The sequence below is a fragment of the Sciurus carolinensis genome, chromosome 11 (assembly GCF_902686445.1).
Source record: "Sciurus carolinensis chromosome 11, mSciCar1.2, whole genome shotgun sequence".
In the NCBI taxonomy this organism is placed as follows: Eukaryota; Metazoa; Chordata; class Mammalia; order Rodentia; family Sciuridae; genus Sciurus; species Sciurus carolinensis.
In genome coordinates this window covers 24,958,901-24,971,334 of record NC_062223.1, presented here as the reverse complement: position 1 = coordinate 24,971,334, position 12,434 = coordinate 24,958,901, and the positions used below count along the sequence as shown (strand labels likewise).

At 44.8% G+C, this 12,434-nt stretch overlaps 2 protein-coding genes across 2 annotated transcripts; one reads left to right on the top strand and one right to left on the bottom strand.

Annotated features, from left to right (window-relative positions):
• Window positions 1-408: 408 nt before the first annotated feature.
• On the bottom strand, window positions 409-4,510 carry LOC124959244 (uncharacterized). Its single transcript, XM_047517816.1, is given in 4 exon segments — window positions 409-1,490; window positions 2,240-2,903; window positions 2,905-4,311; window positions 4,466-4,510. Coding segments are annotated over 4 exon segments (3,198 nt in total).
• A 5,628-nt stretch (window positions 4,511-10,138) lies between these two features.
• Window positions 10,139-11,074, top strand: LOC124959022 (olfactory receptor 4C15-like). Its single transcript, XM_047517675.1, has one exon. It carries the CDS (start codon window positions 10,139-10,141, stop codon window positions 11,072-11,074), a length of 936 nt encoding a protein of 311 aa, XP_047373631.1.
• Window positions 11,075-12,434: the final 1,360 nt, after the last annotated feature.

The following is a 12,434-nucleotide window of genomic DNA, read 5'->3' as shown; positions in this document are numbered from 1 at the left end:
CGAGATTGAATCTTCCAACCGCTCCATGTCTGCATCTATTGCTGCTCTTAGATTGGAGTAATATGTGTTCTGAGTAACTAAGGAAGCTACTCCAGTTCCTAACCCTCCCAAGCTAGCTCCGAGCAGCAGACTAAGAGTTAATGTGGTAATAGGTTCTCTTTTTTTCCGAATAAGGTTCTGTTTTAGGCCCCATCCTTGTTCAATCAAGGTCATAAAACTTTTGTACTCATGGTAAATTAGCCACGGAACCAATCTGACTAGAACGCAGTAATCCTTTGACTGTTTTAACACACTCCAGTGGACGCAGGGGGTGAGTCCAGAGGAGCAAGCCCACCAAGTATCGTTGTGGGGGATTATAAAAGAATTCTCTTCCTCCGGTTGGATTTTCCATGTCAAACAACAGAGGGATCAGCTGGCATAGGGCACTGCTCCTAAACAGAGCCCTTGCCCTGACACTTGTTCTAGGGTTAGGGACTGTGTAGATCGCCAGCGGCAATCCTGGAGCTTGGTGGAGGTAGTAACATGCGCTTGCACTGCTACTCCCTCATAATAAGGGGGAACAGTGTCATAGCAGAGCCAGCAGGACCTGGTCCAATTGGGATAGGTGGCATTGAGCACTAGGAAGGACCGAGACAAAAGGCTCAGAAGGGGATGAGCTTCCGTTAGAATTGAATCCACAATTGACTGTGTATGGGGTTGGTTAGTTCTTAAGTAGGGGGTACTTAAGGAGTGGGTGGTCGGTTGTGGGGTATTTGGGAGGCTAGTAACTAATTTAATAATTCTCGGACCTCGAGTGGGGGGAATGACTGGAACTCTTTGGGCTGGAGGGTGTAAAATAAGGTTAGGCCCTAAGGGCTGGGTGAAAAACTTTATAACCATCCGAACAGTGAACACTATCCCCATATCAGGTCCCTCAGCATACAGGCGCAACCCCCAGGATCGGGTTCTCATCCACTGTTTATCCTGCCTTCCCTTATCAGTAAAGGTGATGGAGAGGTGGTTACACCTATTATTACATGAAACTGTTTTTTTTCCTCGCTTGACTTCAATCAGGTCCCGAGAGGCTTTTATCCAATAAGCCTGCCCTGTAGTTTCACATCCCCACTTAGCACAGAAATAAGATTCCTCCCCTCCACATTCTTTCTGGTGGGAATAACCAGGACATACGTAGAAGGGGAGGCGTTGAAGTTCTTCCCTCCCATGGGTATGAGCACAGTTAAAGTTTCTTGTTTTCCCACTAACTGTATCTGTAAGGGCCCGCTTACTTAGATGTAATCCTTCGTCAACACTGATAGTGCCTGTTCCCACTGAAAAAGCCCCATTTGCTAAAGTGCAAAGGTCTACTTGCAGTTCAGGCCACCATGTCCATAAAGGGTGGTGTTCAGTCACAGTCAAGCTGGGAACTTTTGCCGTTGGGTTTGATATCTCCCAGGTGATTTCATAAGGCTGATATGGGCTAAAGTTGGTGACTCCAAAAACTGGAGCTGCAGCTATGGTTGTGGTCAGAACAAAAGAACAAAGCAAAAGCAAGAACATATTTACAGCCTATGGCGGCAAAGCTTGATCTTTAGTGGGTTGTCCTTAGACCTGTCCACTCTCCAGGCAGAGTCGTCTAGGGCAGGAAGCACGATGTCAGAAAGGGGTTCAGCCAATTTGGCGTGGGTGTGATGAATCCAGGAGGCGATGCCGTCGACTTTGAGGGCGGTGGGTGTAGTCAAAATGACCATGTAGGGGCCCTTCCACCGCAGTTCCAAGTTGCTCTGTCGATGTCGCTTCACCAGGACCCAATCACCCAGGTGGAAGTTGTGAGGAACAGGAGGCGGGCCTGACTCGTACAGACTTTTGAGTTTAGGCCAGACTTCTCTGTGGGCCCTCTGCAGGGCCTGGAGGGAAGATAAAAGTTCAAAATCATCTACATTTTCTTCTTTTAACAGCCGCTCAGCCAGATCAGGGAGTATTGGAGGTGGGGTCCCAAACATGATTTCATAAGGGGTGAGTCCCATCTTATAGGGAGAATTACGCACCCGATATAGGGCATAGGGAAGGAGAGCCACCCAGTTACCGCCAGTCTCCAGGGTTAATTTGGTTAAGGTCTCTTTTAAAGTTCTGTTCATTCTCTCTACCTGTCCTGAGCTTTGGGGTCGATAAGCACAATGCAGTTTCCAATTTGCCCCAAGTACCGAAGCCAGCCCCTGACTTACCTGTGAAGTAAATGCTGGCCCGTTGTCAGACCCTATCATCACAGGAAATCCATACCTTGGCAGGAGGTCCTCTAAGATCTTTTTAGCCACTGTCTGTGCCGTTTCCCGCTTGGTGGGGAATGCTTCAACCCATCCTGAAAAAGTATCTACAAAAACTAATAGATATTTATACCCATACCTTCCAGGTTTTACTTCAGTGAAATCAACTTCCCAATATGCTCCTGGCCTATCCCCCCTTAATCTATTTCCTGATTCACACTTGCTATATCCAGCATTTGTTAACTTATAAACTCTGCAATTTTTGACAATTTGTTCTATCTTATTTTGCACACCTTTAATTTTTATTCCTGCTTGTAGCACCAAGTCCTGTAATTTCCTTGTCCCCATGTGGGTGGTCCGGTGGAGCCTGCACAACACTTTTTGCCCCATCAGTTCTGGAAGTATTATCCGATTTTCAGAGTCTTTCCACCATCCATCTAAGCATTGGGCTAGTGGTTGTTGGTGAATCCATGATAAGTCCTCTTCCGTGTAGGTTGGGTCTTTTGGGAGGGTTCGTGGGCCAGAGTCTGGGAGTTGAGCAACCGTGATCAAGTCTCTCTGGAGGGCTACGTTACGTGCCACCTGGTCTGCTAAGCAGTTGCCCCTGGATACTGGATCAGATGGTTTTTGATGCCCAGGGCAGTGTACGATAGCCAATTTTTTTTGGTAACCAGAGGGCGTCTATCAGGGACACAATTTCCTCCTTGTTTTTAATAGATTTCCCTTCTGCAGTCAGCATTCCCCTTTCCCTGTAGATAGCCCCATGGATATGGGCAGTTGCAAAGGCATAACGACTGTCCATGTATACAGTCAATTTTTTGTCTTTTCCCAACGTTAGTGCCTTAGTCATGGCTATCAGTTCTGCCTTCTGGGCAGAGGTGCCCATTGGTAGGGGCTCAGCCCAAATTACCTCTGTCTCAGTCACTACTGCTGCACCCGCATACCTTTGACCCTGATGTAGAAAGCTGCTCCCATCTGTGAACCATACTGCATCTGTATCAAACAGTGGATGATCTTGCAGGTCTTCTCTAAGCCCATGAACCTGGGCTAGGATTTCCGAGCAGTCATGTATAGGTGAGTCCAGGTCAGGGTCAGGAAGCAATGTAGCAGGGTTGAGGGCTGAGGGTGCCTGAAAAATAATTCTGAGAGGATTAAGCAATAGGCTCTGATAATGTGTGAGCCGAGCATTACTGAGCCACCGATCTGGAGGTTGTCTCAGGATTCCTTCAATAGCGTGTGGAGTGATCACATGTAATTCTTGTCCCATTGTTAATTTATCAGCATCTTTTACCATTAGGGCTGTGGCTGCAATCATACGTAGGCATGGGGGCCAGCCCACAGCCACTGGATCCAGTTTCTTTGACAGGTATGCTACTGGTCTCCTCCAGGGGCCTAGGTATTGAGTTAAGACTCCTTTTGCTATCCCTTTACTTTCATCTATATAGAGGGAGAACGGTTTAACGACATCAGGAAGCCCCAGAGCTGGGGCTGACAATAGGGCATCCTTGATTTGTTGGAATGCTGTATCTGCTTCTGTTGTCCAATTGAAAGGCTGCTTGTCTTTTGTGGCCTCATACAGTGGTTTTGCTAGTTCCGCAAACCCTGGAATCCAGAGTCGACAGAAGCCAGCCGACCCGAGGAATTCCCTTACTTGGCGTGGGGACTGGGGTTTTGGGATTCTTAAAACAGTTTCTTTGCGGGCTGGGGTCAACCATCGTTTACCTTCCCTTAGGAGATAGCCTAAGTACGTTACCTCGGGTCTGTAGATTTGAGCTTTCTTTGCTGACGCCCGATATCCCAAGGTGCCCAGTGTCTGGAGTAGATTTTCTGTTCCTTGGATACATTCATCCCGGTTTTCTGCAGCTATAAGGAGATCATCTACATATTGTAACAAGGTTAGGTTGGGATGTTTTTGCCTGAACTCACCCAAGTCTTCGTGTAGAGCTTCGTCAAACAGGGTGGGAGAATTTTTGAATCCCTGCGGCAGTCTCGTCCAAGTAAGTTGTCCATTGATACCCCCATCAATGTCTGTCCATTCAAAAGCAAATAGCTCTTGGCTCTTTGGAGCTAGAGGCAAGCTGAAAAAGGCATCTTTTAAATCCAGCACCGTGTACCTTTGTCTGTAAGGAGGAAGCGCACTCAAAAGTGTATACGGATTAGGCACAGTAGGGTGTATGTCTGCCACCCTTTTGTTTACTTCCCTTAGGTCCTGAACTGGGCGGTACTCGTTCAAGTTGGGCTTCCATATTGGAAGCAGGGGGGTGTTCCATGCCGATCGGCAAGGGCGTAGAACTCATTGGCTCAGCAGTCGCCGGATATGGGGGGTTATTCCTGTTCGAGCTTCCCTGGGCATGGGGTATTGTTTAACCCTAATGGGGTTAGCTCCTGGTTTTATTTCTATATAGAGGGCAGGCCGATGTTTAGCTAACCCGATTCCTCCAGTTTCTGCCCAGGCATCTGGGAACCGCCGTACCCAGTCTGCAATGTTTTTATCAGGGGAGTGCGGCTGCTGGTGTAACCGATATTCATCCTCCAAAGTAAGAGTTAGCATAGGTAACAATTTCCCAGATCCATCAGTTACCTGGGCACCTTCGGGGTGAAAATGAATTTGGGCCCCGATTTTGGTTAATAAGTCTCTTCCCAACAAGGGATAGGGGCTGTCAGGTATGACTAAGAACGAGTGGGACACTTTTCCCGTTCCCAAGTCTACAGTTCTTTTGGTTGTCCAAGGGCACTTTTTAATCCCTGTAGCCCCTTGCACCCATGAGGTGCTTGTTGATATCTCTCCTCGAGGGTCAGTCAAAGCTGAATATTGAGCTCCTGTATCCACCAAAAACTGCACTGGAGTCCCCTCCACTTTCAGAGTTACCCTAGGTTCAGGGAGGGGTTCTGAATCCCGTTGCCCCTAATCGTGCATTTCATCTTGGGTGACCAGGACCGATGGACTCCTAGGTGTCCATTTACTATCTCTGGTTCTATGGTTTCTCTTTCTAGGGCAATCTTTAGCCCAATGGCCTTCCTCCCTACAGTAGGCGCACTGATTTCGACCCAGATCATGCGCTCTGGAGTTCCCAAGTGGTGGTCGATTACTCGGGAGTCTGTTTCCTTCTTTCTCTGCTCTCCCTCCCTGCACTGCTACTGTTAATGCTTTGGTTATTTCCCTAGTAGCCCTAAGCTGCTTTTCCTCTGGTGCATCTCTGTTATTGAATACCCGCTGAGCTATTCTCATTAAGTCTTGAATGCTTTTCCCTTCTAAATCCTCTATCTTTTGTAACTTACGCCTTATGTCCGGTGCTGCCTGGTTAACAAAGCTCATTACTACAGCTGCCTGATTCTCTGGGGACTCTGGATCCATAGGAGTATACTGTCTAAATGCCTCCATTAATCTTTCTAAATAAGCTGAGGGTGATTCCTGTTTTTCTTGCATGACTGAATACACTTTGGCCAAATTAGTGGGTTTACGAGCTGCTGCCCGGAGACCCCCCATTAGAGTCTGGCGATAAACCCGGAGTCTCTCCCTACCTTCAGCCGTATTGTAGTCCCATTCATCTCGCGGGGGCCTGGACAAGGGGAAAGAAGCATTAATTAAGTTAGGGTTTACAGTAGGTTGTCCATCGTCTCCAGGAACCAACTTTCTGGCCTCCATCTGAATTCTTTCACGTTCCTCGGTTGTGAACAGAATCTGGAGTAGCTGTTGACAGTCATCCCAAGTAGGCTGATGAGTGAACATGACACTATCTAAAAGGGAAATTAAATCTTTAGGGTTGGCAGAAAACTTAGCATTTTGATTTTTCCAATTATATAAATCGCTCGTAGAGAAAGGCCAATATTGAAGCCGGGGATTGCCAGCATTATCTGGCGGCCCAGTTTCTCGGAGCGGCAGAGCGATTGTGGAGTCTGGAGTTTCTGGTTGGGAGGGGCCGGCTGCTCATTGGGCTCGGCTCCGCGTTCGTCTTGCCAGCCCTCCCGAGCCAGTTTTTTCTTCCTCATTTCCTGTTGCAGCCGCTTCTCTCAGTTCTGCCCCCTCCAGTCCTGGGTCCTGAGGAGAAATAGGGGCTTGCATATAAGGAGGAGGATTAACAAGAAGGGTGTCTGGATCTTCCTCCGGGAGAATAGGGTAGGGAGCTGTGGGCTTTTCTGACAAATCTAACTTCTTTAAGGCAAGCATCTTAGTTGTAGGGGAGGGCGGTGGCGGTAGGAAGGGAGAAAGCCAGATTGGAGGGTTATTCTCTACTAAATCTTCCCAGGTTAAAATGTAGGGGATTTGAGCTGGGTGGCCAATTTTTCCTGATTGGAAGATTTTATTTTTGACCTTACGGATAGTTGGAAGGTGGAAGTTTCCCTCTGGGGGCCATCCCACTTGAAAGGTGGGCCAGTCCGACTTGCAAAAAGTTATAAGTTTTCTTTTACTGATTTCAACTGACAAATTATGTGCTCTGGCTTGAACCTCCTCAAAATGGCTGACCATAATGGTCAAAGGAGTACTATGGGTTTGGCCCATCTCTATAGCAATTAAGTATCCAACTATCGAGAGGAGGAGAGATGTAAGGGTTAGATAAAAAAGAAACCGGGCCAGGCGACGCCGATGTGGGTTGGAGATATCGTCACAGCAGAGAGCTGCCGCTGGTCGTCTATCCGGTTGAAAACCTGTTTCCTGTATAATTCCAAAAGGATGGAATGAATTTGACCATTGATTAGTACTGCTCCTTTCTATCAGGAGATCTATAGACCCATTTTCCTCCAGATTGGAGGTGTGAAGTTTGAGAGTGAGGAACGGTGGATTGTAACAGACTAACACAAAGAAGAACTTAATAGAAGGCAGGAGTAAAGACCATATAATACAATACACAAACAGACAAACACGTTACGCACCGAGTCAAAAATTGGCTAGCTGGTGTTTTGTAGTTTCCCAGGTGCCACACAAAGCCCAAATGGGACAAAGAGTTAACCAGATGCGGCCAGTCGTCCGAATGCAATACTGAAGCTGCTCAGAAGCAGCGCAAACTCTGCTCAGATGTGACAAATTCACCCAGAATGCAGCACAAACTGCTCAGATGTGACCAGAATGCAGCACAAGCTGCTCAGATGTGACAAATTCACCCAGAATGCAGCACAAACTGCTCAGAATGCAGCACAAGCTGCTCAGATGTGACCAGAATGCAGCACAAGCTGCTCAGATGTGACAAATTCACCCAGAATGCAGCACAAACTGCTCAGATGTGACCAGAATGCAGCACAAGCTGCTCAGATGTGACAAATTCACCCAGAATGCAGCACAAACTGCTCAGATGTGACCAGAATGCAGCACAAGCTGCTCAGATGTGACAAATTCACCCAGAATGCAGCACAAACTGCTCAGAATGCAGCACAAGCTGCTCAGATGTGACCAGAATGCAGCACAAGCTGCTCAGATGTGACAAATTCACCAGATGGGTCGAGGGGACGTCTCCCGAGACCCTGCTGGGGTCCTATAGCGCGTCCGCCAGGACTGTGCCAGCCCAGAACCAGAACCTGCAGGCAATTCAGACCAGAAAACACACAGCAATGCCTTACTCACCGGTGGAAGATGTCACTTATGACTCTATGATCAGGTGTCTGGGTGGGCTTGGGGATCCCGGACGAGCCCCCATATGTTGTGCCCAAAGGCTTGAGACCCCACAAGGACCACCAGAGACCACAATCAATGCAAGCAGCAAAGAGTCATTTATTAGCGAGTTCGAACCTGGTCCTCTGCGTCCTTAATCAACGATGCTAGGAGAGGCCCCGAGCCCTCGTCAGCAGGGTTTTTATAAGGAAAAGCAAGCAGTTTTACAGTGTTCTTCTAATTGGCTAACATTCGAACAGCTAAACCTCCCCTGGTTGGGTCCGGTCAATCTATTTGATTTTCATTGGGTCTGGCCAGAACTGGACGGTCCTAGAGGAAGAAGGGGGGAGGGAACAGGTGAACTATTCAGGAGCTGAGTCGGGGCTAGGCCCTGCTCTCGTCCTTGACGGATAAGGTCTCCAGGCAGCTGCACATTCCTTGGACAATTATCTCTTAATAACCTTGGTAAGAACAGGGGCCCTGCAGTCCTGTCTGTCCTTGAGGCAACCCTGCTCTCAACAGTATGGGGGATTGAACTCAGGGCATTCAACCACTGAGCCACATCCCCAGCCTTTTCTGTATTTTATTTAGAGATGGGGTCTCACTGAGTTGCTTAGAGCCTTGGTGTTTCTGAGACTAGCTATGAACTCTCAATCCTCCAACCTCAGTCTCCTGAGTTGCTGGGATTATAGACATGCACCACCGTGCCCAACTCCATCACCAATATTTTAGATATTTCTTTATTGGATTAATGGATGAGTTGGTTTGTTTAGGTACTATGCATATTTCAATTATTTCAATTCTAAAATGGTTTTGCTCCAGAACACCTCAGATAAAGAAAGTGGAGACAGAAGAAATATTGATTAGATTAATATAGAACATTTCCTTCTTTCCAACTTCCAACACTCTTGGCTTTTATCTGGACAATGAGGCCATCTGAGCAGGAGTAGATGTATGTGGGTCTGAGACCACAGTAATTCAAGGTCTATTAAGTATTCAAATATTCATGGTCTATCAAGGACCTTTAAAAGTGTTACACATTTAAAAATATGTTTATCACTGTGAATACCTAAAAAAAATATATGGCCTATTATACAAGAAGAGGAGTAAAACAAGCCTAGAATATGGTGAGGCTGGAATTAGGAGTAAACATGATGTCATTTCTGCTCTGGGTCAGGGGCTATGGCAGGTTATTCTCACCACACATCATCTCCCCACTGGTTCTGAAGGTAGCAATGTTTTCAAATCTAGTCTTTACCTGATTCTCACAAGAAGTCTATTGACAGACATGCTTAGTAAACCATAGGCTGAAAAGTTTTAGGCCCCCAGACTTTTAAGTGATGGGCAGCGTGTCATGGAGCCAGAGAAGAGCCTGGAGCCAGGGTTCTCTTGCTTTCACTTCATTCTCCTTCCTGCGTTGGCCCATGGTGGAGCTGACCAATGGTGAACTCCATGTGGAAATTCTTTCCCCTGTGGCAAGTAATAATTGTAAACGGTGTGGCAAATAATTATACTAAATGATTTCGTGCCTTATTTCAATTTGTCCTATGTCAACACTCAGAAGTAGGTATTATTGTCTCTATGATCTTCTGTTCTCAGTTTTAAATGATGATTTTTAAAAAAATCAATTTTTATGCATACTGGTGTCTATAGCTAGGCACTTTTCCATAGATCCTTGAATTTTATGAAGAAAGAACCAAATCATTGAAAAGCACATTCAGTAGAAAAAGTTAAATTTTGAAGAGTAGCCAGGATTTTCAAGTGCCTTGTAAAATTTACTTTATTTCTTCTACTTACAGATTTAGCAGTCTGCAGGTCTCTAGACCAGAAATGGCTTGCTATTCAACCCTGCCCACTTCCATGAAAGTGGCCAACTGGACTAATATAATTATAGTCCAAATTTCCTCATTACGTGGATGAACTTCAGAATGCTTCTGAACAAGGAATTTCAGGAAGTCACAATTAAATTACCAAAGCTGGAACCCAAGATGAAACTACGAATCTTCTCTATCACCTGTGGATGTTTTCATTCCCCTTTTATAGACACTCTAGTATTTTAGTCCTCAAAGATTCATCTCTACCTTAAGTCTGCCTGATCTCCAACTTCCACCCTCAGAAAATGACTTAATTTGGGTTCTCAGTGACAAAGGAAGCATGAAAGATAATTTTTCATCTGGGTGCACCAAACTATTGAGAATCACAAAATTATAAACTGGTCTGAAGGAAATGTTTCCATATCATAATTGCAGATTAACAGAATATCTTATCTTAGAGTGGAAACATCTTTTATTAGAATACATTTTTCCCATAAATCATGCACAATCAGAACTTCATAACTGAATTTGTCCTCCTAGGGCTTTCTCAGAATCCTACTGTTCAGAAAATAGCATTTTTTGTGTTTTTGTTGGTCTACATTGTGACTATTGGGGGCAACATGTTAATTGTAGTGACCATTGTCTGCAGCCCTGCACTGCTGGGCTCCCCCATGTACTTCTTCTTGGCATTCCTGTCTTTCCTGGATGCCTGCTTCTCCTCTGCCATGGCCCCAAAGATGATTGTGGACTCCATTCATGAAAGGAAAACTATCTCTTATGAAGGATGCATGATTCAACTTTTTGCAGAACACTTCTTTGGTGGGGCAGAGGTGATTGTCCTTACATCCATGGCCTATGACCGCTATGTGGCCATTTGCAGGCCCTTGCACTACTCTTCCATCATGAACTGGAGGCTCTGTGGCATTCTGGTGGGGGTGTCCTGGACAGGGGGCTTCTTGCATTCCATCATCCAGATTCTGTTTACTTTCCAGCTTCCCTTTTGTGGCCCTAATGTCATTGATCATTTCTTATGTGACTTGTACCCATTACTGGAGCTGGCCTGTACTGACACCCACATCTTTGGACTTTTTGTGGTTGCCAACAGTGGGCTTATCTGTATTATAATATTCACCATGTTGCTTGTCTCCTATGGTGTCATCTTGCTCTCTCTGAGAACACTCAATTCTGAAGGGAGGAGGAAAGCTCTGTCCACCTGTGGATCTCACATTGCTGTTGTGGTTTTGTTCTTTGTTCCATGCATATTTACATATGCACAGCCTCCATCTGCCTTTTCCTTTGACAAAATGGTCACAATATTTTACACCATGCTAACCCCCTTGCTCAATCCTTTGATTTATACTTTTAGGAATATGGAAATGAAAAATGCCATTAGGAAAGTGTGGAAGTGTTTGGTGGTGGATTCTGATGAAAAATAAAATCATCAAACTTTATAAAAACAATACCATGAATAACAAATTCCAAATGATCCTATACAAAAATATTGATGGAACCCTAATTATCTCTACATTGGTAACAATTCTATAGAAATGTCACTAGTGTGGGATCAGAGATGATGTTTTCACTATCTTATCAGGCATCTATTCAAGCTGGCAAGTCAACATCCTTTTATGTAAATTGAAGATTATTGAATTTTATGCTTAATTAGAATAAATATTTTTAAATGGAAAGAAAAATTACTTTTCAGATTGTTGGCCACTGTCTCCATGCTTTGAAAAAATTTGTGGAGGGATGACAAAAGTATCTTAGAATTTAGAGACAGATACTTATTCAAAATATTTCAATTGATAAAAAATTTTTATTTAACTCATTAATCTTAGTGATGCTGGAGGAAAACCAAACTGAGCTCAGGAGGGGCCTTTAGAAGAACATTAGTGGAACTTTGATTGTAGGTTTCCTGTTTGCTGCAATCCTGTTCTTTAAGGTGGGTCCATTGCCATCTCTACAGGTTTAGTCATTCTTGAATTTCATGACAGGTAGACCCTGAGGGCCCAGAGCTGCCTGCCTAAGGTGAGTTCCTCTTCAGTCAGCACCACCTCATATCAATCAACTCTGGAGAGCAAAGGGAGGCAGATTTCATGTGGGACACAGCAATGAGTATTTCTTATTCAAGTACAATCAAATGGAATTGACATATGTATGGCATAACCAAAAAAACCAGGATCAGCTGTGAATGTAGAGAGCAGACTCCTCCCAGTGCTAAAGAGGAAGTTCAGAGACACCAGAGAGAAATAGGAATTTTAAAAGAAGGAAATATTTTAATTTATTTATTTTTTATTTTTATTTTTTGCGGTGCTGGGGCAAGAACCCAGGGTTTCATGCTTGCAAGGCAAGTGCTCTACCAACTGAGCTGTGTCCCCAGCCCTATTTGGTATTTTAATTTTTGTGGTTTTCTGTACCCAAATTAAAACATGCTTATTTCAACAAGTATCAATAAGGAGATCATTCAAATTTATACAGTTTATATGTCAGTCTCACAGTGAAGACTGGTTGATGTGAGATTGCAATGTGGTTTCTGGAATAAATGTATTCACAGTAATATTGTTCAGTTTTCCTAGCCCATCAACACTAATAAAACACCTATTTTTTATGGTGGGAAAAGTACTAAATCTTTGTTTTTTTCCTTTGCCAGGCCCAAAATAAAAGTGTTAATGATAATACTTTTCTTCTCCTGAATAAATGTGGTAGGAGATAGATAAGATTTCACTGCTATTATAAATCCACAAGGAACTGAGAATTAGGGTTCACCTGGACAATGTGAGTGCCCTGCAGCAGACC

Coding starts and splice junctions, on each gene's coding strand:
- LOC124959022 (XM_047517675.1), top strand. CDS start 10,139: ATGCACAATCAGAACTTCATAACTGAATTTGTCCTCCTAGGGCTTTCT.